This window comes from Sarcophilus harrisii, chromosome 5, assembly GCF_902635505.1.
Source record: "Sarcophilus harrisii chromosome 5, mSarHar1.11, whole genome shotgun sequence".
Taxonomy (NCBI): Eukaryota; Metazoa; Chordata; class Mammalia; order Dasyuromorphia; family Dasyuridae; genus Sarcophilus; species Sarcophilus harrisii.
In genome coordinates, this window is record NC_045430.1 from 90,681,436 (window position 1) to 90,707,287 (window position 25,852).

General features: G+C 37.9%; 1 protein-coding gene across 2 annotated transcripts in view; it reads right to left on the bottom strand.

Moving 5' to 3' along the window:
- ACVR1B (activin A receptor type 1B) overlaps nt 1-16,937 on the bottom strand; it is a 43,337-nt gene extending 26,400 nt beyond the window's left edge. Inside the window, exon 1 of one of the 2 annotated variants that reach the window (XM_031937848.1) lies at nt 16,817-16,937. In XM_031937848.1, coding sequence (XP_031793708.1) covers nt 16,817-16,910 — 94 coding nt within the window. In that variant the 5' untranslated portion in view covers nt 16,911-16,937. Of the gene's footprint in view, nt 1-16,039; nt 16,788-16,816 lie in introns of those variants that run through there. The other variant, XM_031937849.1, reaches the window with a different exon arrangement.
- Between the last annotated feature and the right edge of the window lie 8,915 nt (nt 16,938-25,852).

The window sequence follows — 25,852 nt, forward strand, 5'->3', positions numbered from 1 at the left end:
ATCCTCCCTTTACAAAGATCTCTTACTAACAAGATGTGCCATAAGAATTCCCAGCAGAATTTAAATAGAGTTCCAACACATGGACAGATCATGATTGGTTATTTAAAAAAAAAAAAAAGCAAACAGTTCCTTAAGTGAGCCAATATTAAAAAAGCTTACAAAGTTCCACTGTGAGTAGAATCAGAATCTGGCTATAGATTAGTTGAAGCATCTAATTTACTTCTGGGCTTCAAAAAACATTAAAAAAGAATTACTAATAATGAAAGTGAAACCCTTCTTTCTTTCCCAACTGTCATACATTGGGAGGAAATCCATCATTTCTGCTGCTTGAGTATTACCACGCTCGGAGACATCGTCCTTCCAAACTCAAATTATCTATCTTTGACATAGGCATAAAGGGCACGAGTGTTTTCCCAGACGTAAACTCCAAAAGATTGGGGATGGCTCTAAAATTTCCAAGTTTACAGCCACTAAAGAATAAAACTGCGACTTTCTGAAACTACAGTATTAACATTTGTAGTCTATCAGGGATCACAGATATAGATCTAGAAGGACCTTCAGAAATCATCTGATTGGGGCAACTAGATGGTGCAGTAGATAAGAGCACTGGAGTTCAAATCTGTCATCAGATATTTAATACTTCCTAATTTTATGACTCTGGGCAAGTCATTTAACCTCAATTGTCTTGCCAAAATAATAAAGAAATAAATCACTAATTGAACCTCCACATTTTATATAGAGAGAATTTTGAGGCTTACCAATGACAAATGGAAGAGCTAGAATTTTAATTTAGATCCTTTGAATCAAATCCAAAGCTCTTTCCATTACACTATGCTGCCTAATATCTCTTATTTTTTGTTTGTTTTTCTTAAGAAATCTATGACCTCATATACAAGATAACAGATAAGAACATTTGAGAGAGTTAGATCTTTTATTTGCCCTAAACTTATTTCAAGTTTCAAAAAAGTTCCTGTAATTTTCACATTTTAAGATTCAGGACACACACACACAAAAAATCACCTTTTCCATGTCTTTTATAATTTTGAGAGACCACGATCACATCTCAAAACAACAAACATTTATTGAATGCTAAGCACTATGTTAAGTGCCACAATATGAAGACAGAAAAGGAACACATACAAAGAAATATAAGTATATGCATTTTTAAAAGTTTACACCTATGATTTTATTTGTTATAAGGAACCACCAGTGAGGAAGTTAAATTTACTCATAGATCAACATTATTTTACAACCAAGTTTTCCTAGGAAATGGAGAGGTTAAATGAGTTGGTCAGAGTCACAAAGCTAGAATATTTAATATCAGGGCAAATTTGAACCCACTGCTTCTTGTCATACAAAATATGTAAAGAGGAAAATACAAAATAGTTTTTTTTGTTTGTTTGTTTGTTTGTTTTTTGGGGGGGGGGTAGAGAAAAGAACTAACAAAACTATATCAGGAAAGCTATAGGAACCTAAGCTGGACTACGAAGGCTTTTTAGCAATTCTATTAGACAAATAAAGAACCAAGGTGAGAAATGGAATGCCGAGTACCAGGAACAGCAATTAAGTCAGTTCATCAAGAACAGAAAGGTGTGAATAGGAGTAATGTGAGCTATGTCTTGAGAGCCAGATGTAAAAAGTTTTAAATGCCAAACAAAGGGGTTTATATTTTATTCTAGAGACCACAGGAAGCTAGTGAAGCTTCCACAGCAGGGATGACATAGACCTAAGTTATATAAGAATTATCAATTTGGTGACAGTGTAGAGGATGAATTAGAAAGGGACTATACTGTAGGCAGGGAGACTGACTGAACTACCACATTAGTCCAGCTAAAAATGATGAGGGACTGAACTAAGGTAGTGCTATATAAGAGAAGATATGTTATGGAGATAGAATCTATAAGACTTAGCAAATAATTAGCTGGCAGGGAAAGGAAACATAGGGTAGAGGGAGAATCCTTATCTATATGTGTTCATATAACAGCTTCCCATTCCCATGCTATTTTGTTTGGCAATCTCTAATTCCATGTCTTTCTTGAGATAGGCAAGCAAACCTGCACCTAGCATTCCAGGTATAATTATAGCAAGATTTTGTAAAAAGAGGGAGTGTTTTCTGTTCGATTTTTCATAACTTTTATGCTAATACTTAGCATTCTGTTGTATTTCTTGCTCCTCTAAAAACATTCTGGAATGATATCTTTAGCTAGTAACTTAAAATGAAAATTGGGACCTTTTCTCATCATTTTAACAGTACAGCATGTGATATTTCTCTTCTTAAAGGCTTTATCTTTTATTTTTCTACCATGAAATGAATCTACCTTTTACACACACACACACACACACACACACACACACACACACACACACACACCTACCTTTCTGATGAACTCTAACAGATCAGACTGCTTGCCTCCTCTAGAAATTATGTAGTTTTCCCATCAATGCAGTGTATTTGCTTAAGTGATTAGTGATAAACTAGTGGTAAACAGATAATCAGCCTGGAAGACAGAAGACCTGGGTTCAAGTCCTACCTCTGAAATATGCTATTTTTGTGACTGGGCAAGTCTGAACTTAACAGAACATAACCTATTAGTGAGTTCTAAGCAACTCTCTATAAACTGAAGTTCCCTGTAACAATGAAATTACAGGTCATATCTTTGTACTTATAAGCCTTGGTGATATCTTCTACCATATATTATAGAATTTTTCATTAAGATCGAAGTCAAATAAAATTCTACCAGTTTAGAAGGTAGAGTCAAGAGAGTAGAGAAGAAGCATTTTTGCCCAGCTCATCCAGCACATCTCTTCCACAACAAGCTAGAAAGAAACTGAATTCTGATCAGAAAAAAACAAGAAAAAGTCACAGTGAGTCATTTTTCCACTCAAGAGTAGCTTAGAAAAATAAAGAGGTCTGAAGACACTAGAGTGAGAGCTGGATAGGACTAAAGCATGGCATCAATGAGGCAGAAGAAAGCCAGAGGCCAGGAATTGAAAGGGAACAAGACAGAGCATCTGGGCAGGAAACACGGGTAGAAAGAGATCCTAAGGAATTCCTAAACTGGGGTACAAGAACAGGTGTTATAAGGCAACCTTGATACCCATTATATATTTCCAGATTAAAGATAACAGGGTGGAGAGAAACAGCTGCATGGCACAAATTCCAGAAACTTAGCTGTGTGGCTCTGAGCCATGAGCAAAATTGAGATTTGGTTCTAACCTTTAACCAAGATGGAAAAAGTCAGGAGACTAAGACCAAAGGACAGCCCACAGTTTATAGTCTCTCTGAGAAAACAGTGCCTGAAGTAGACCTGACTTGCAAAAAAAGCTCAGACTAGGAGGGTAGTGAACAGATTTCTTCCCAGATCATACTGCTTTTGGAAGTACTGAAAACTTGCAGATCTCCAGACTGAACTGGGAAAGCTGAAGAATATAAAAAAACAGAAACTTAGGCTAGACATCTCCCTTAGAAGTGGGCACAGCCCAAAATGTTTGTGGCAGCCCTGTTTGTAGTGGCTAGAAACTGGAAAATGAATAGATCTCCATCAATTGGAGAATGGTTGGGTAAATTGTGGTATGTGAATGTTATGGAATATGATTATTCTGTAAGAAATGACCAGCAGGATGAATACAGAGAGGCTTGGAGAGACTTACATGAACTGATGCTAAGTGAAATGAGCAGAACCAGGAGATCATTATATACTTCAACAACGATACTGTATGAGGATGTATTCTGATGGAAGTGGATTTCTTTGACAAAGAGACCTAATTCAGTTTCAATTGATCAATGATGGACAGAAGCAGCTACACCCAAAGAAAGAACACTGGGAAATGAATGTAAACTGTTTGCATTTTTTTCTTCCCAAGTTATTTTTACCTTCTGATTTCAATTCTCCCTGTGCAACAAGAAAACTGTTTGGTTCTGCACACGTATATTGTATCTAGGATATACTACGACATATTCAACATATATAGGACTGCTTGCCATCTAGGGGAGGGGGTGTAGGGAGAGAGGCGAAAAATCGGAACAGAAGTGAGTGCAAGGGATAATGTTGTAAAAAATTACCCTGGCATGGGTTCTGCCCATAAAAAGTTATTATAATAAATAAAAATAAATAATTTTTTTTAAAAATAGAAAAAAAAGAAGTGGGCACAGCCTAACACATTACACAAACTTCAAAACAAAGAATTATGCAAGAAGACTAAACAACAATAACAAAAAAAAGGCCACAACTATAAATTGCTTCTCTGATGAGAGGAAAGTTCAAGACTCAAACACAGAAGATAATGAACAGATTCATAGGCAAAGCGTCAAAGGAAAAATGCAGATTAGACACATGCCCAAAAAGAACTACTAGAAGAGTTAAAGGCATTAAAAAAATTCTTTTAAAAATCAAATGATAGCAATTGAAGAAAGATATGAAAAGGGAATTAGCAGCTTGGTTAAAGAGTCATACAATTTTACTGAAGAAAATAAGTCCTTGAAAATCATAACTGTTTAAACAAAATGCTGACTTCATGAGACAGCAAGAAATAATAAAGTCAAAAGATTTAAAAAGTAGAAGAAAATGTAAAATATAGAAAAAGTGACCTGAAAATTAGATTGAGATGAAATAATTTTAATAATCATTGGAGTATCTGAAATTCAAGAAGGGGGAAGAGAGAAAGAGAAGAAAAGGAGGAAGAGAAAGGAGAAGTGCTTTGACATCATTTTTCAAGAACTTATAAAGGAAAATTGCTGAAAAATCTTAGAATCAATGGACAAAATAGAAATCAAAGAAATACACAAGTTGTTTTCTGAAAGAAATCCCAAAATGAAAATTTCAAGAAATATTGCAGCCAAAATTCAGAGCTGTCAGGTTGAGGAGAAAATACTACAAGCAGCCAGAAAGAAAGAATTCAAGGACCTCAAAAGCCACAGTTAGCATCACATAAGATTTAGCAGGTATTGATAGAAACAAAACAAACAAACAAAAAAAGGCTTGGAATATGACATTCTGAATCTAGGTTACAACCAAGAATAATCTTCCCAGCAAAACTGAATACAATTCTACAGAGAAGAGAAATGGACATTTAATGAAATAGAAGGCCTTCAAGAATTCCCGATGAAAAGAAAATCTACTAGTTCATTGGCAGAGCAGCTCCTTGAGTGAATAAATGAATGAATAAAATCATTTATTAAGTGTTTATTATGTCCAAAGCACTGTATTAAGTACTGGATATACAAATAGAAAAATAAGATAGTCCCTGCAACCAAGATTTCTAAATTCTAATGGAGGAGACATTTGAAAGGCTTCAGCTACAAATTTGATGGAGAAGTCTCATGGTCCTTAGATAGCAAAACAGATGTTAACACCTCCCTTTTTATAACATTTAATGTTACTATTTCCAGGGCTCTTGGGTTCATGGGGCGAGGTCAGGGCTGTCTTCATTAGCATTCAATGAGAGATGGTGGTCACAATGGTGGTAGTGGTTTACTATGCCCAGAGTATGCTCCTTCTTTTCATTCCCTCAGAATGTCCTGTTGCTTCAGCTAGGATGGCTTACCTTGCATTTATACCAATAGGTTACACACTTTGGTAGTGTTCTACAATATTACTCTTGTGTTTCTTAGAAACTCTAGGGAGGATTCAATTATTTAAACCTCTTCCACTGATTAGATCTAGAGAATTCTGTGCAGTTAACACTGTTTAGTCTAAGAGTATTTCCAACCTATATGCTTCAGGGGATGTTAGATGTGGTACTGAAGCAAGTAATTAATTGCAGCTTTCTGATTTCTTTTTCATTTCTGAAAGTAGCTTTTGCATCAGGATCACTAAGTGATTCCACTGATTCTCTAAAGTGGTTCGCTCCCTTCTGGTATATTTTTAAATAACCTGATTATTTGCTTTGGAATCCCTTGCAGTGTATATGTCTAATAATTTTCTTTGACTTTCCAAGTACCTCAAAAAGAAAGAGACTTCCATTTTTGGAAAGATGTCATTTCCTTTGCAAGAGTCTTTTTACTCTCTAGTTGGTATTTAGTACTGCATCTGCCCCTTCTCCCTGCAACCAAGTCATCTTGATCCTTGGTACACATTTATCCTAGCCTTCTAATAAGACATTTATAAGTGGTCTGATAATTATTGTACTTTCTCTTTTCTAAATCAGTCATAATAACTCTCTGTACTAGTTCTTATTCACAACTCAAAAGCAAATTTGGTATATTTCCATTCCTTATGGGTTCAAAATCTTAGGGCCATATTTTGTTTGAATTTTGCCAAATTATGATTAGATAACCGAAATTCCCAACTGCTAAGACTAATTCTGTAGCTTTCACAATTCTATTTAACATTTCACCTTAATTTCACTATCCTGGCTAGGTGGTTGGTACCATATCCCTGTAAGTACATTTTTATCATATAATCATGGAATTATCATGCAGAGACTACATAGTAATGATTTTCATTCCATTTCCATTGATGTTGTATTAGATTGTATTTCATATTTGTCTATCCCTATCATTCCTAGATAGTCTAGAAATTACTGTAGTCTACACCAAGTTTTCCTGAAAACAATCACATGAGAATCGTCATTTACTGCCAGATACACTAATTCATCCATTTTATTCCTTAGGTTTCTAAAATTGATAAAGCTCAGTAAGGAGAACTAATAAGTACACAAACCTCTTTTATTAACAGGAGTGGCCTAGACAAATGCTAGAATTTCTACTCAAAAATGGTTATGGTGAGAAATCAGATGTTTGCTCTCTGACACAAAACCACTAAAGTAATAATAATTCACGTTTATAGAGTACTTTAAAGTTTTATAAAGCACTTTCCTCACAAGAATTTGAAGTATCATCCACAGTTTACAGATGAGGAAATGGAAGTCCTAAAAGATTAAATAACTTGACTATGGCCAGTGTTAGAAATAGCAGTCTAAATTTCAATCTGGATCTTTTGATCTCAAGCTAAATAGTCTTCCTTCTATAATATATAGTATCTCCAAAATTCTAAATATTTTCAAGAAATTGGTACTGTCCTATCTATCTCTAAGGCTCAGGGTTATGAGCAAGAAATTCTTGTAAAAAATAAAGTTCAGCTGTAAAGTTCTCTGTTTCGGTTTCTTTGGAGTCTCCGGGAGCAGCCTTCCTTTCAGTTCAGTAATTACCACAAGTGTAGCCAGATATTAAAGTCCAAATCCTTTATTGTCTCCTTTCCTGGGCCCAGTTAGCTTTCTTAGAGGACTATCTTTCTCCTTGGTTCTGAGAGCTTGAGTTCCTGCTGCCAATCCTTTGTGTTCTCTGCCTCTGCCAGCTTCTTGAGGTCCTCCAAAATGTGTCTTGATTTCTGTCGGGGAGGCAGGAGGACCTCCATCATGGTCTCTGTCTTCCAGTTCTGATTCTGGCTGAGTTTGTCTGAGCTTATATGCTCTCTTATCATAGGTGTGAATCTTGTGGAACTACATTAAGTACTAAGTACATGTACTGAACTAGAGAACTGTTAAGCACCATGCTAAATAGCCATTGTCTCTATCAATTCCACTGACTTAGGACTTAGCACCTTGTAAGAATCCTTTGTTTCAAGTTCAGAGTTCTGGCCTATAACATTCAGCAATTTAAAAAATTCAAAAGAAAAAAATTACCTTTTCTTCATCTGCAGTTTCTAAATTATTCTTCCCTTCCACTAGAATCACCAAATAGAATTAAAAAGAAGATTAAAAAGCAATTCCTTGAAATGGATTGATTCAAGATGTCTCACTGTCAATTATGAGTGTGTAACTGGTAGTATCTTGGAAATCAAAAATCTGAGAGATTTTCCTGAATCAACCAGGATTCATTCCCCATTTTGTTTAAAAAGCACCTTAGAAAAAAATACAATTGCCTTATTACATAAAGGAAGCTGAACAGTAAGGGAAAACCCAGTTTTGACAATAAGAACTTGATAAGCTGATTCTTTAGTTCATTTGTAGCCAGAAAAAGGCCCTAGAAATAAGGTATACATGAAAGGGAAAGGTGTCAGAGAAGCCAGTTCAGCACTGCATCCATTACACACAATACCTTTCTGACATTTTGCTTGGAAACAAACCCAACCCTAGAGAGCTGTTTAAACAAGTTCAACCTTAAGCCTCAGGTCTACAGAATGAAAGCTTTGTTCTTTCCCCAAATAAATGCTTGGCATTTATGCTAAGGAAAACTGTCAGAGCAACTTAATCTATGATGGAGGGTAGGAATGACCATCCTGAAGGATCCCTGTGGCTGCCTGGGAGGTTGAGTGGCATGTGAAAGAGTATGGATAGAATGAATACAGTCATTCCTGGATCATCAAGACAGCCATTATATTTAATAAACTATCCATTATGTACCAAATACTAGGAAGGGGGTAAGTAAGGTAAAGAGAAGGAAACAATCATTCTTTACTTTATTCTACAATAAAACAAAATACAAAAAATACTTTATTGTTTCCTATAGTCAACCTCTGTGTGGCTTTCATTTTATCTGGTTTATCAGGGCAACAATAGTTATTTGAGACGGAAGCTTACGAAAGGTATCTTCTTCCTGACCTACTTACAGTACTAAGGATGAGTATTTTAAAGACAGTGGGGATGCAGTTTTGAGAAAGAAAAAGGCTTAGGTTAGTTGTTTTGGTCAGAAGAAAAGTGAAAGAGCTTAATACAACAAATATTAGGTGCCTAAATGTAGGGGATGCAAAGAAAAATGGAATAACTGGAGCAAAACAAATAGATAATAGGCTAAGAGATGAGAATTGATATAAGAAACAAGAGGAGGCTATCCTGTTCAAAGTGGGTCAAAAAGAAGACTTCAGTAGAATATTAGAGGGAATGGTGAACAAAATATTAGAGGTGAACAGAGATAAAACTAAAAATACAGCAGTACAAATGTGATGTTACTCCTGAAGGGATGGAAATAAAGGGGCAGAGGGTATGAATTGAGAAGGGGGGAAAAGGTAACAGTTGGTTAACTGTTTTTAAGTAGAGAAATATGGATAAGATGGATCTGAAAACTTGTACTACAGAAAGTTGGGACTTATTAAGATAGGTAAGATCTTAGTATGGCAAATATCATTCAAAGAAAGATTCTGTACAACAAAACAATTTTTACTTTCTAAGTGTGAACCGATAATGCAGTAGTAGTATAGTATATTATGTTATACTATAACCTAGCTTTGATCTACTTTCTAAATCTCTTAAAAAATATTCTAAGATAGCATTTGTGTTCTTTAAAATGTATTCATACAACAACTGGCTTTTAAGGATTGGATGCTTTGCAAGGAAGAATAGGGTAGATAGAGAATACTGAGTTGTAACTGAACTATTCTGGTTTCTTGAGCCTTTTCACCAACTAAGGAGCAGAACAACAATCTGATTTCAAGCTCTTGGTGGAGAGGGACAACTTAGGTTTCTTTTATAGAAGAAATTTTGTATCACAAAGTAATCTCAATTAACAGAATGAATTAACCTATTTAAGATAGCTTGGCCTACAAGAAAAGCTGAATATTGCAGAATTGATGTTTTCGAATTGTGGGGATGGAGAAGACTACTGAGAGTCCCTTGGACAGCAAGGAGATTAAATCAGTCAATACTCAAAGTGAAGACTATTCACTGGAAGGTCAAATACTTAAGTTTAGATACTTTGGCTACATAAGAAGACAACAGGCCTCATTGGAAAAGAGCCTGATGTTGGGAAAGATTGAAGGCAAAAGAAAAAGGGGATGGCAGATATTGGCCAGATAGGGTCATGGAAACAATAAACATGAACTAAGACAAACTTCAAGAAACAGTGGAAAATAAAAAAGCCGGTCACACTATAGTCCATGAGGTCATGAAGAATTGGACTTAACTGAATAACAGCAATCTACCATTATAAAACCTCTGGCCTAAAATATGCATATGTATGCACTAATAATTAGTAAGTGCTCACTGGACACTTAGTACCTAAAAATACAATATTAACTGAAATATTCTTCAACTTCCTGACCATTACTCACTTAAGAATTTAAGCAATCTAATAAAATTGGATCATATTTATATAGCACTTACTGCTTTATGTTTATCATTTATTTAATCCTTACAAGTCTGTGATATGGAAACAAGCTTAGAGCTTGCATTGGGTCAGATCAGTTGTATATCCTCTCTGAAATATGGTCTTTGGAACCTACGGCTGATTAAAGACCATCTCTCCCATTAGAGTGTAAGTTACTTGAGAGCAGGAACTGTTTTTGGCTCTCTTTGTACCCCAGCTTTAGCACTGTGCTATTTTTGTTATTGTTCAATCATTTCAGTTGTATCTGGCTCTTCATAACCCCATTTTGGGGTTTTCTTGGCAAAGCTATTGTGGAATGGTTTGCCATTTCTTTCTCCCACTCATTTTGCAGATGAGGAACTGAAGCAAATGGTGTTAAGTGACCTGCCTAGGGTCACACAGCTACTAAGTGTCTGAGGCAGACTTCAAACTCATGAAGATGAGTCCTCCAGATTACAAGCCCAGTGTTCTACCCACTGTACCACCTAGCTGCCCCACACTGCCATAGTAAGGGCTCAGTAAATGCTTATTGACTTGACACAGTTAATGAATGTCTGGTTTAGGATTTAAGCTCAAATATTCCTGACTCAAGTCTATTATGCCAACCTTCTTCTCAACTTAAAATATTCATTCCCTAACTACCCACATAATCCTCTTCTCAAAGGATGCACAAAAGACTTAAGAAAATGGAAAAGGAGAGGGAAAAGGATGGAAATATTAACCATATAAAACCTGAATTAAAATGGCTTCTTTTCATTTATTGATTCATCCAAGAGAGAGAATGGACTTCAGTTCTACTTTTCGTAGCTTCTACAATTCTTAGAGGCTGACAGGAGAGGTGTGAAGACTCCTATTTTACAGATAAGGGAATAGATACAAAAGAGTTAAGTGATTAAAATGATTGTCTTATGGAAGACTTCAGACTGTGACTTCAAAACAAGTGATGGTGAGGGAATGGTGCTGCAAGAAAACTGTTAAGAGGCAGAAACCCAAGAAGCCTGCCCAGGAGGAAAAAATACTTAAGAAAAAGTACAGATTCTAGAACAATACTTTAAAATAGATGTTTCAATCTGGCCAATGTTTCCGCACAAGATCAGCAAACCCTTATATTTTTGTTTACAAAAGATCGAGTGGGAAGTATAGCGGAATCTGCATGCAAGTAGAGAAAAAACTGAGAAGATAGCTCATGTAATCTCAAGGTTAAAAGAAACCTCTGAGGTCATCTGGGCCAATATCTTCATTTTATGGCTGAGGAAACTGAGGTACCATAAGAGGGAACTGCCTGAAGTCAAATCGCAAGTCAGTGTCTTCCATAACACAGATCTCCTGACCTCTAGTACAAGATTCTCTCCACTACATATGAGCACCAAATCTAAAATTAGAAGAGATATCAAGAAGATCTTAGTAAACCATGTTTTTAATAAGCATATTGAGGAAAACAAAACAAAAAAAAATAAGAAAAGGCATTAACACAGGACCAAGACAACAACCCTGGAGAAATTCTATATAGGCAATTGGGAGTGAGAGCTACTTTTCTACTTAAAGATTTCCCTGTTTCCCATTAGTTTTGCATACAATGACTGGATGAAGATGCCTGCAGCACAACCATTGTCAATGAAATTGATGGGAAGAAAGATTTTAGAATGTTTTTTTTTAAATACAAAAAGAAAATGAGAAAAATCTTACCAAAAAAATTCCATCTAACAAAAGAAAAATATAGATGAAGTCCAAATAATGATGGGAGTCCAAGATGAGTGTTCCAAGTAGAGATTTTATCAATAAACAGTATGACAGGTTTTAAAGATGAAAATACAACAATGAAAATACAAAGATGAACCTTTATGTTAGCTTCTTCTGTGCCTTAGGACTAAATAAAGTAGAGAAAAGCATGAACTAGATTTACTCCTAAGAACACACTGTAGTGCAAAGTAATTCAAGTTGACAAGCCTTTCCAGCAGGTTTTGATGGAAACAGCAGCAGCAGATCTCACCAAATTACTGATTTATATGGTGGCAAAGGGCTGCAATGAGCTTTTGGGGATGAAATTGGCCTAACTATAATATCAGAGTCCACCAAAGTCAGTCACTCAAATACGATTTTTCATAAGAATGCCATTCAATTTCAAGTCATTAAGCATTTATTAAGTGCCTCCTAGATTTCAAATGCTGGAGATGCAGAGATAGTCCATTTCCCCAAGGAAACTACATTCCACTGGGGAAACAACATATACAGAGCCAAATTTAAAAAAATTATTACAAAATAAACACAAAGAAATTTCAGGGATGGGATGGGAGGGCAGGAAGTCCTAGCTGCAGTTAGAAAAGGCTTCCCTTCAGAGATGGCACTTGAGCTGAGCCTTGCCTGGAGCTAGGAATTCCACTAGATAAACGGCAAAGAGGCAAGAGTATGGGGAATGTCAAGTTGACCAGTTTAGCTGGAACAAAATAAGAGGGGAGTAATATGAAAAATGGGATGGAGCCACAATGTGAATCTCTATTTTAAGGCAGAGGTAATAGGGAACCACTGAAACTTAATAAGCAAGAAAGCAGTGGTCAGATAACAATATTCAAAAATTCTCCATCAGTTCAACAAGTACATATGAAGAGCCCACTATGTTCCAGGCACTGTGTTAAGCACTGATGATGCTAAGAAAAACAAACAAACAAAAACAAAACAAAACAAACAGCCCCTACTTTCAAGGAGTTCACAATCCAATTTTAGAAAGAGCAACTCAGTCCAGTGTTAGGGTGGGTTCAAAAATCAGTTTAGAGAATTGACAAAAGAAAGAAGGAGGTAAGAATCTGAAAGCAAAAAGTAAAGAGAATTTTTGCTAGGAATTTGGCAGAGAAAGGGAGGTTACACAGGACTAAAAGCTTGAAGTGACAGCAGGATCAATGAAGGGTTTGTCAGTTTTTTTTTTTATGATGGGGAGGTCTAGGTATGTTTGTGGTAGTAATAGTTAAGGAGCCAGTGGATAAAAGGAATGGAAGAGATGATTGACACAGTTAGTTCCCAGAGAAGAGAAGGGACAAAAATCTAAGGAATTGGGTCTTGGTAAGCAGAAGATTCATCTCTTTCTTAGAGAAAATAGGGAATGATGAGGAGATATGAAATGTAGGATGAGAAGATATGAAATGTAGAAGTGATAACAAGAGAGAGCTCATAAAGATTGCCTTAATTTTCTTAGTTAAGTAATAAGAGGTTCTCCCCGAAGAGTGAGTAGAGAAGATGATGTAAATGGTTAAGGTCCCGAAAAGATCTTGTGGGAAGTGTGATAAAAGGTGAATCTGAGATAATTTAAAGATTTGCCTGTAGTCAGTAAAGGCCCAAGTGAGATTAGATAAAAATAAACATAGTGGATTCAGGCATTTGGAATAAGTGATTTCTTTCAGAAGGGATCAGCAGCATGGAATAGGACTAAAGATGAGAAATGGGAAAGGTAATCCAGATTTGGGGTTTGGGAAAGGATGAGAAGCAATATATGACAAGGGGGGCAAGGAATTCAAGGACAGAAGACAGTATAAAGCCAAACTGGTTAAACAGAGTGGAAGATTGAAAACGAGATCAAGTCTTGCTTTTGTCACCCATGTGATTGGAGATACTTAACTGTAGGCTTCAGTTTCTTCACCTGCAAAATGAAAGGACTGGACTAGTGTACTCTAAAATCCCTGTTAGCTTAAAATCTTCACCCCTATGAAGCAGAGTATTAGAGAGTACTGAGAGGCCATTATACCAATCATCAGGAAAAGATATGTTAAAATCTCTGACATAGTAAAGACACAATAAAAATTCCCATTAAAGGAGTCTCCAACATTCCAAAGAACCTTTTAAGATGAAGTTCTCAGTCTAATCTCCTCTTTAGTTCCCAATTGGCCCAAATCTGTCTCTAAGTTCTTATGTAACATAAACCATAAACATACCCAGAGTTGCATAATAAATAATATGGTGCCAAACCAATAAAGCTAAGCAGGTCACTACCTCCAGAATCTCAGATGGCCCAGGTACAGGGCTAGTTGTATAAATGTTAAAGACCTGTCCTTAAGGCAGAGATTAACTTAAAAGAATCTAAAAGTAGCCTGCCAAAATGCATAAATAAAAAGAATTAACACTGTGACAAATGGTATTTCCTTCAATCACAAAGCAGTTATTCTGCCCTGATAAGATAAAAAGTAATCCAACATTGCTTATTCACATAAGTACAGAAACTGTATCTAAAAATACTCAGCCAACTGGATATCAGTAATTCAGCCTCACAAATGTCCCCAAAAGAACAGCATGTATCATTTCTTTTACAATATAGAAAGAAGAACTGAGGTACACAGAGGTTAAGACTTGCTCAAGGACAACCTGTGGGGGAACAAAGTTCTGGTATTGCAACTAATAGTCCAAGTTCCAACTAATACATGTCTTCCATAAGTCATATGGACAGATAAAAGATATGGAGAGACAATGGATTCATTTATTCTCTGTTGTAAGAATCAACTTTTACTGAACATATTTATTTTACTGAATGGACATCTGGATTCAAATTAGATCTCAGAATTTCTACTATCTATCATCAAGGTTTCTACTGATATTGAAAAACTAGAAAAAATTTTCTATTGCCTCTCCTAAATCAAATAATTTCATATTTTTTAAAATAAGTGAAATGTGAACTCCCCAGATAACCCTGAAAAAGCATGATATTCCTAATCAAACAGTTCAGAGCCATAACTTTATCAGGGTACAAAACGTCTTCCCCTTCCCACAGTCAGCATTTTATTAAAGTGCAAAGATCCCAGTACTGCACCAGCCTCTCTCTTTATTAAATGAATAGTCTTCCAAACCATTCATTCTTCTGTTATAGGGTCCGAGAAAAAGTCTGAAATGCTTTAGAACTACCCTGCTCTATTTCTAACCCATCAAATACAGATAAAATAAATCTAATGAACATACACAAGAGAAAATATTCAACTAGTTGTCACCCCATGGCCCATAGTTTGCTTTCCCAGAACTGACGTTCTACTCTAATCCTTTTGCAACAGTGGTTTCCGGTGCATTCACTGCGGGCAACTAGATGTGTCCCGGAAAAAAATTGTAGTGTCTGGCCAAGAAGTTTTAAGGCCTTAGAGAATATCAGCTGGACATACAACCCCTTTCTAATTAAAAAAAAAAAATGGGGGGGGGGGAATGAAGAAACAAAATCCCACCCAACCCCCTCCCTTATTGGACATTCTTTTTAGGAAAGGTTAAGGAAAGCAGACTGTGGCTCATTCAGAACAAGCTGGGTTATCAATTAAACATTTTAGGTAGGTATTTGATTCTTTTACCTAGACTTTTAAAAACAGACATTAAAAAAAGACACCAGGGAAAGACTTGTTACAGTCTGTGACATATCAGGAATATAATAAAAATCCTTAAGAAAGAAATTTAAAGTTATTCATAATATCCTAAACAAGGGTAAATCAAATTCCTTTTCTTAATAACATTATATCTTCCAGAAACACAGTCTATTGTAACTATTCCCATCCCACCCCCATGAAATCTCCCTATTCATGGAAGTCATCATTTCACCATAAATGCTGTTAGTTTCTACTCACACACCTTTACACTGCGTTCGAAAACCATACTACATGGAGTAGCTGCCTATATAATACAGTAATAAGGAGGAAAACACAGAACGCCAAACAGAAGCATTAGTGAAGTGAACAAAGACAGAATGCACACACACCAGCTACTAGCAAGACCAGATATTCAAGTTAAAAATAATAATAAAAAAAAAAAATTTTCAGACTCAAAGTGCAATGATCCCTTTCCCGTTTGGGCTTTTTAAGAAAGGCAGGACCACCATCTGTGGCAGGAAAAACGGTGTTAGAGAATAAAAAACACACACACACTATATTCCATTGTTGAAAGGCTAGGTGGTTGCTGAGAATTCAAAGCAGCAGATCCTGTGTTATTCACCTGGAGTTCTGATATCCCTCCCAGACAAAAGTACAGGTTAATAATCACTTCAATTCAGACACAATCTTCACCTACCATCTCTAAGGCAAAACCCATTCGAATCGGTTATTCCTTAAATTAATACTATTTTAGGATTTCAATGGCGCCTCTAAAACCCGAAGGGCTTCACAAAGAAGGGATCGCGTTGCTGGAACCCGTCCCTCTCCCGCGGTGTGCAGGGGCACGTCGGACAAGAAGGCTTCGGGTTGTTTGGGATAGAAGGTAAGTTTTTGTTTGCTCATTTTTTTCTCGGGGAGGCGGAGGGAGATCTTGGCCAAGGGCAGTGGGAGAACTTCCTCCCCTAGGATCTTTATGTAATCTTGGAGGCTACAGGCAGATCTTAGATTTTTGTCAAGATTTCGCATAAAAGGCAGCTACAAGGTAATTAAATGAATAGGGCCGCTGCCGTGCGTGTCCCCAGGCTGAGAGATGGGTCCATTCCGGGTCCTAGGGCTTCCCCTCCCCGGTCCTTGCCAACAGCGCGCGCGTGTGCGTGAGTGTGAGGGATGGGGGTCCCCGTGGTCGGGGGAGGGAGCCCGGGCCATCTCCGAGAGAGCGGGGGGACCGCGGCCCCGGAAGGCGCAGGGCACAGGGGAGGGCTGGCACCGCTTCCCCGGGCCCGGAGGGCGGCGACCGCGCCTCGCCGGGCAGCCCCAGGAGGGATCCCCGTAGCGCGGGGGCCGCGCCGAGCCCGCGGACGGCCCGGCGGGCGGAGGGAGAGACGGAGGGAGGGAGGGGGCGCCTCGGTCCAGGCCTCGCCCCGAATCCCGCCCGCTCTCGCCCCTCTCCTTCCCCATTCTCCCCGGGACTCACCCTGGGCCCCCCGAGGTCCGGCGCCGCCGCCGCCGCCCTCCAGGAGGAGGAAGGCCAGGAGGAGGAAGGAGGAGGCTCCGGACGACTCCGCCATAGTAACAGTCGCCGCCGCCGCCGCCGCCGCAGCCCAGCAGCTCCCGGCGCGCGCCCGCGCCCTCCCGCCCCGAGCGCGCGCCCGCCGCCGCCTCCGCCTCCTCCCCGCACGAGCTGTCCCGGACGCCGCGCGGGACCCTCCCGCAGCGCGCGTGCGCGAGGAGTCAGCGAGCGTGCCCCTCGAAGGGAGGGGCGAGAGGCGCGCGGGATGGGGCGCGCAGCTCCGCGCTAGGCAGCGGCGGAGAGAGCGCGCACGCGCCCCGCTGAGGGCTCTCCCTCTCCGGGAACCGGCGAGGAGCGCGAGCAGGGAAGGCGGTGCCTCCGTACGTGCGTGCGCGCGCGGCGGGGCGAGGGGCGGGGCTCCGGGGCGCGCGCACCTTGGGGACCGGTCACCTGTGGGACCTCGGCCGCCCGGGTGGTAACATCCGTGTTACTCTAAAAGGGTGTAGCGGGAGCTGCCTAAAGGTCGGCCGGTAGCCCGGGGAGGCGAGGCTGGGGAGCAGGGACGGGTCACGGTGCTTTGGTCCGCTCCCAGGCAGCCCTTGGGACTCTGAGGCGGTGGTCCCCGTGCCCGCGGTGGTCCCCGTGCCCTCCGTGCTCCCAGAGAGCGCTCCCTGCCGCCTTCGTCCCCGCCGCCCCTCACACGTCCGGCTGAGAGCTCCCAGTCGCCCTCTCCTGTACTTAACCTTACGGCGGACGCAACCTTGGCAGCCGCTCCGAGCCTGTGCAGATTTTACCAGTTCTGCCACGCACGAGACTCTAAGCCGCCTAGATCCATCTCAATTAAAACCCCCATTAAAGCGCCTACTGTGGGATAGACCACTGGGCCGGCTCTAGTGGGATCTCTCAATTAAGCGAGACAAAATCTACTTTTGTTGAATTCAGGATCCATTCACACAAGCGCCAGTGGTTTAAGGTTGGCTTTTTGAGGTCTAAAGAAAGAAAAGATCATTGTTGATTAGGGAGGAGGGAGGAGGAGGATGGGGAAATCTCGAAGGACTTCGCGAAGGAGGTAGCGTTTGAACTCAGATTTCATATTGATTTAAATGGTGTTTGCAGAGTACTTCTGTCAACTCTCGTTTTACAACTGAAGAAAAAGGCTCGGAGAGATTAAGTAACCTACCCGTCCTATGAGGCAACGTCCAAACTCTTCTGGTGCTAGGTCCTCTCCTCTCTCCTCTCCTCGCTGCTGAACGCTGACTTGAAGGACTGATAGGATCTCAAAAGGCAAAGATTGAAATGAGCAAGGCATCGGCCGATGAATAGAGTCAGAGCATTTACTCCTTTCAATCTGACTCTCTCACCTGTTTTAACACAATGTAAACAGATGATGTATGTATTATTGTTCTTGTAACCCACAGGGGTACCCCGCATCCCCTGTGCAATGCCCACTCCAATTCCCGAAGCTGCCATGGATTCAAGTATTCTATGGTTCTGCATATATTCAGAACCGTTATTCACGAGCCCCCACTAATGTGTTTGCTGTTACAGCTACTCAGAAGGCATGATTAGTTCAAAGCCAAGGCATTTAATGAAATCACATAGTAAGAAAAATAATGCTATTATTCTTTGTTATAAGGGAAGGCTTGGTTGGTGGTGATAAAGGTATGGAGAAATGATTAAGTGGGGAAGTGAAGGAAGGAAAAAGAAAGAGAGGAAGGGAAAGAAAAGAAAATATCAGTCGATTCTTTTCCCCATCAATCTGGGACACATTCTCCTGCAAATACACAGACCATCAGTGGAAAAAGGGGGGGGGGGACACAATCAGGGCACAGGTGTGTAAGGGGCCCTCGTGACTTGGATGCTTCAGTGTCCTGTGGTGACATCACTGTTCTGCTCTTGTTGAGCTGGTTCTTCACTGGGTGTGGCTTTCAGCTTGGCATCCTCCCCACTGGGTAATGCATTTAGTCTTTGAGTTGCCTGCTATTCCCTGTACCCCACTGGGCTGTTCTCACGGCTGCCACCTACTGGATCTCACCAGGAATCTTTACCTAAGATGTTACCTCTTCCTCCTAAGAAAATGCTTTTCCATCTCAGAGAAGCAAAAACAGAGACAGAGAGATGGATAAAGCATTTGTTAAGTACTTATCACGCATGCGATGCTGTCTTCTTCTTCATCTCTGCCTCCGAGTTTTCCCAGCTAAAGGCCAACCTTCATCAAGAAGCCACTCCTGATCCCCCTTAACCTTAATGCCTTCCCTCAGAGATTGTCTCCAATTTATTCAGTCTATTGCTTGTTTGTACCTACTTGAGTATATGTTTTCTCCTCCCATTAGACTCTTGTCTCCTTGACAACAGAGACTATTTTTTTTTTTGCCTTTTTTGGTATCCCCCAGCATTTAGCAAAGTACCTGGCCCATAAAAGGTACTTAATTAATGCTTATTGACTTATTGACTTAACTTGTTTCAACATCTAACTGATCTTTCTGCTTGAAATCTCTCTTGACACCAGTTCAGACCATTGCCAATATTAGTCATCCTGAACCACTATCTTCATGATACTGTCTTGTTTAAGAATCGATAGTGGGAGGATAGAGCACCTGTCCTTGAGGCAAGAGGATCTGAGTTCAAATCCAGACTCAGACACTTAACACTTACTAGGTATGTGATCTTTGGCAAGTCACTTAACCTCGCAAAAAAAGAATCTAGAGTGGGTCTCCATTGTCCACAACTAGTTCATCTTTGGGACTCTCAACATACCATTCAAAATGTCCTCTGGGAATACACCTTAGCTGACATCTTTATTAATACCTTATCAGACATTGATTTATTACTGCCTAAAAATCTAAACTAGTCATAAGATATATGTAGACGATGAGAGGAGAGGCAGGTCAGATTTAATAGAGCACAAAGGGAAAGAGCTATGATGAAGGTGGTAGAAAATACCAGAAACAGATTCCCCAGTTCCTAGTTTTGTCTGTTGCCATTCAAAGGCATCTTTTCTATTGAATCCAGATCATCCCCTCTATAACCACAGGGTTTTTTTCTTGTTATCCATTTCCAACAATGTTTCATGACTTAACAATTTTCATTAAACACTTCTAAAAGAAACCAGTACTATTGAATATAGGCCCATTTCAAGTCCAAGCTCATTGGCCTGTCCTTCAAGGCCTCAATAATTAGTCCTCATTTGCTTGCATTTATGTAGTTTTTTAAATACTTTATAAGTATTGTTTCATTTTTCCTCACAACAACTCTAGGAGATAGGTGATAATATTATCTCCATTAAACTGAAGAAGACAAAAATTAAGCAACTTGCCCAGCATCAGGCAGCTAATAAATGTCTGAAACAGTATTCGAATTCAAGTCTTCCTGCTACAACTCCTATGTTCTATCACTATGCACTTAGCTATCCTTTATTATACATGACAATCCAAAAATATTTGTAAATTATCTTCTGAATACATTTATAAATTATCTGTTATGCTAAGTCTGGGGATACAAAGATAAATAGGATAGTTCCTTCCCTTAAGAAGGTGATAGTCTATTAATGGTGGTGATAAAACATACCAACTATATATAAATTAAATTGAAGAGAAAGAAAGAACTCATAATGATCAGTAAAGATAGGAGGAGCAATCAAAGAGGAGAGGACACTTGAGGTAGGCCTTGAAACAAAATGAGGAAAATTCTGAAAGCAGAAAGAGGGAGAACATTCAAGCCAGTGCTAATGTATTTTGCAAGAAGATGGAATGTTGAGTTTGGGAATAGCTAGTGGTCCAGGTTGGTTGAACATAGGGTCCTGAAAAGGATTTATATAAAATAAGATTAGGAAAGTAGGTTGGAATCAGTCTGTGGAGGGCCTTAAATATCCATTCAAACATTTATAAGGAAAGAAGAAAAACAAATTACCAATATCAAAAATCAAAAGGGTAAACTTACTACTAATGAAGAGGAAATTAAAGCAATAATTAGGAACCATTTTGCTTAATTGTATGCCAATAAATCTGACAATCTAAGTGAAATAGATGAATATATACAAAAATATAGGTTGCCCAGGTTAACAAAAGAGGAAATAAAATACTTAAATAGCCCCATTTTAGAAAAAAAGAAATTGAACAAATATTTATTAAGAACTTAGCTTTGGGGAGCCAAGATGTCTTTTTGACCTTCTCCTACAACCCTCAGACTAATTAGCAAATCCAGCCTCTGAATTAGTTCTGGATTGGCAGAATCCACAAATATTGGGAGTGCAACAAATTACCAGCAAAAGATAATTTCAAAGATTGCCAAGAAAGGTCTGTTTCAATTGGAAATGGGAGATTGGCAGCCAGCACAAGCAGCTGAGCACAGATGCCAGTGTAGCCAGTGCAGATAGTGCAGACTCCCAGGGTGGTACAGACTGCCAGGTGGTGCAGACTCTGTGGGGCAGAGAATCTACAGTGAGGAATCTACAGCAGCAGTGTTGGCTACTCTGCCCTGGCTGCAAGTCATTAGATCAGCAGAGAAGTTATAAAACATCTAACAAAAACACAAAAGGTAAATAGTGAATCCCAAAATGCCAGAATCTCACAGGACCTGGCCACACCCACCCAGCATCGAGAGTGAGTCAGCACTGACCCAGGGCAGCTGTGGTCCTCTTATAGAGGAAGCTGCTGCTTGTAGAAGAAGCTTGGAAAACTTCTCCTGCCTAAAAGCAGACCTTAACTTTTTTTGAAAAATGAGTAAAAAAGTAGAGAATTCTGACAATAGACAGCTTCTGTGGTGAAAGAGAAGAACAAATCTCAAACCCTAAGAAGACAAAAGGCGGATTGTCTCCAGAAGAATCCCCCAAAAGGTGATATAACTGGTCCCCATTACACAAGGCTCTCCTAGAAGAAATTAAAAAGGATCTTAAAAGAGAACTAGAAGAAAAATGGGGAAAGGAAATGAAAATTTTGCAAGAGGGTTTGGAAAGGCATATAACTCATTAAAAGATAGATTTGATAATATGGAAAAAGAAAACAACTCCTTAAAAAACAGAATTTGTGAAATGGAAAAAAATTCCATAGAACAAAACAACTCATTTAAAAATTCAATTGGACAATACAAAAAGAAGTAAAAAAAAGTAAATGAAGAAAATAATTAACTAAAATTCAGAACTGAATAAATGGAAATGAATGATTCAATGAGACAACAAGAATCAGTCAAGCAAAACCCAAAAAATGAAAAAATAGGAAAAAAATGTAAAATATCTAATTGGGAAAACAACTACCCTGGAAAATAGATAAAGGAGAGAAAATATAAGGATTATTTGGACTCCCTGAAATACATGATGAAAAAAAAAGCCTACACACTATTTTTCAGGAAATCATCAAAGAGAACTGCCTGAATGTCATAGAATCAGAAGGTAAAATGACCGTTGACAGAATTCACTGAACACCTCCTGAAAGAGACCCCAAAATTAAAACCCCAAGGAATATCGTGGTTAAATTCCAGAACTATTGGACCAAGAAAAAAAATATTACATGCAGGCAGAAAGAAACAATTAAAATGCCACGGAACCACAATAAGGATTACTCAGTATCTAGTAGCTTCCACTTTAAAGGATTGAAGGGCCTAGAATCTGATATTCCAAAAGGCAAAGGAACTTGGAATGCAGCCAAGAATAAATCACCCTGCTAAACTGAGCATTTTCTTTCAGGGAAAAAGATGGACATTCAGTGAAACTGGTGAATTCCTTTTATTTTTTATGAAAAGACCAGAGCTAACCAAAAAATTTGGCTTCCAAATATAGAACTCAAAAGAAGCATAAAAAGGTAAAAAGAAAAAAAAAGCTCTTGAGAACTATTTCTATTATGGTTATACATAGAGAATAAATGTATAATCTGATTTTACTGTTATAATATTAAAAAAAAGAAACTAGAGGTGGAAAGGGGATTATAACAGAAAAAAGAGGAAAGTGGAGGTAAAATGAGGGAAATTACATTTCAGGAAGAGGCAAAGAAAACCTATTATAATTGAGGGAAAGAAAGAAGGGTGAAGAATATTGTGTGAATCTTTCATCAGATTTGGCTCAAAAAAAGAATATTAGAATTATATGTGGTTTCACTGAGAAACTTCTTTCTCCTTATAGAAAAGTGGGAGGGGAAAGGCAAAAAGGGAAGTGATAGGCTAAATAGAAGGGAAAAGGAAAGAGAAAAGTATAATTTTGGGTTAATAAGATGGCAGGAAATACAGAATTAGTAGTTATAACTGTAAATGTGAATGGGGTGAACTCTTCCATAAAGCATGAGCAAATAGCAGACTGAATTAAAAAACAATATGTTGTTTACAAGAAACATATTTAAAGCAGAGCAATACATCCAGAGTAAAGGTAAAAAGCTGGAGCAGAATCTATTATGCTTCAGGTGAAGTAAAAAAAGCAAGAGTAGCCATCCTGATCAAGCAAAAGCAAAAATTGATCTAATTAAAAGAGATAAGGAAGGAAACTATATCTTGCTAAAGAGTAGCATAAATAATGAAGAAATAACAATATTAAACACATATGCACCAAGTGGCGTAGTATCTAAATTCCTAAAGGAGAAGTTAAGAGAATTGCAAGAAGAAATAGATAGCAAAACAAGAATAGTGGGAGATCTCAACCTTGCTCTCTCAGAACTAAATAAATCAAATCACAAAATACATAAGAAAGAAGTTAAAGAGGTAAATACAATACTAGAAAAGCTAGATATGATAGATCTTTGGAGAAAATTGAATGGAGACAGAAAGAAGTACACTTTCTTCTCAGCAGTTCATGGAACCTATACAAAAATATTGACCCTATATTAGGACATGAAAACCTCAAAATCAAATGCAGAAAGACAGAAATAGCAAATGCATTTTTTTTCAGATCACAATGCAATAAAAATTGCCTTCAATAAAAGGCCAGGAGAAAATAGACCAAAAAGTAATTGAAAACTAAATAATCTCATCCTAAAGAATGACTGGGTGAAACAGCAAATCATAGACACAATCAATAATTTCATCCAAGAGAATGACAGTAATGAGACAACATACCAAAATTTGTGGGATGCAGCCAAAGTGGTAATAAGGGGAAATTTTATTTCTGTAGATGCTTACTTGCATAAAATAGAGAGAAGATCAATGAATTGGGCTTGCAACTAAAAAAGCTAGAAAAAGAACAAATTAAAAACTCCCAATCAAATACCAGACTTGAAATTCTAAAAATAAAAGGAGAGATCAATAAAATTGAAACTAAAAAACTATTGAATTAATAAATAAAAGTAAGAGTTGGTTTTGTGAAAAAAAAAAAAACCCAACAAAATAGATAAACCTTTAGTTAATTTGATTAGAAAAAGGAAAGAGGAAAATTAAATTGTTAGTCTCAAAATTGAAAAGGGAGAACTATCCACCAATGAAGAGGAAGTTAAAGCAATTATTAGAAGTTACTTTTGCCTAACTTTATGCCAATAAATTTGACAACCTAAGTGAAATGGAGGAATACCTACAAAAATATAAATTGCCCCGATTAACAGAAGAGGAAATAAATTACTTAAATAGTCTCATTTTAGAAAAAGATATAGAGCAAGCTATTAATTAACTCCCTAAAAAAAAATCCCAGGATCAGATGGATTTACATGTGAATTCTACCAAACATTTAAAAAACAATTAACTCCAATACTCTACAAACTAATTGAAAAAATAAGGAATGAAGGACTCCTACCAAATTCCTTTTATGACACAGACGTGATACTAATACCTAAACCAGGTAGGATGAAAACAGAGAAAGAAAATTATGGATCAATCTCCCTAATGAATATTGATGCAAAAATCTTAAATAAAATATTAGCAAAGAGATTACAGAAAATCATCCCCAGGATAATACACCACAACCAAGTAGGATTTATACTAGGAATGCAGGGCTGGTTCAATATTAGGAAAACTATTAGCATAATTGACTATATCAATAACCAAATTAACAAAAACCACATGATTATCCCAATAGATGCAGAAAAAGCATTTGATAAAATCCAACACCCAATTCTATTAAAAAACACTAGAGAGTATAGGAATAAATGGAGTTTTCCTTAAAACAGTCAGTAGCATCTATTTTAAAACCATCAGCAAGCATCATATGTAAAGGGGAACAAACTAAAATCATTCCAATAAGATCAGGGGTGAAATAAGGTTGCTCACTATCATCATCATTGCTATTCAATATTGTATTAGAAATGCTAGCTTTGGCAATAAGAGAAGAAAAAGAAACTAAACGAATTAGAGTAGGTAATAAGGAAACCAAATTATCACTCTTTGAAGATGATATGATGGTATACTTAGAAAACCCTAGAGAATCAACTAAAAAACTATTAGAAATAATCCACAACTTTAGCAAAGTTGCAGGATACAAAATAAATCCACATAAATCATCAACATTCTTCTACATCACTAATAAAATCCAGCAGCAACAGATACAAAGAGAAATTCAATTTAAAATTTAATTTAACTTTAAATTTGGACCAAAGAATTAGAGATCATTATTGATCACAAAATAGATAATTTTGATTATTTGCTGATTAATGCAGACAAGATTAGAAGAGAAGCAATAAACTGGGAAAACATTTTTACATCCAAAGGATCTAATAAAGGCCTCATTTCTAAAATATACAGAGAATTGACTCAAATTTATAATAATAGTTCAAGCCATTCTCCAATTGATAAATAGTCAAAAGATATGAACAAACAAATTTCAGATGAAGAAATTGAAACTATTTGTAGTCACATGAAAAGGTGCTCCAAATCACTATTGATCAGAGAAATGCAAATTAAGACAACTCTGAGATACCACGGCATACCTGTCAGATTGACTAAGATGACAGGAAAAGATAATGCTGAATGTTGGAAGCAATGTGGGAAAACTGGGACACTGATACATTGTTGGTGGAACTTTGAACAGAACCAACCATTCTGGAGAGCAATTTGGAACTATGCTCAAAAAGTTATCAAACTGTGCAGACCCTTTGA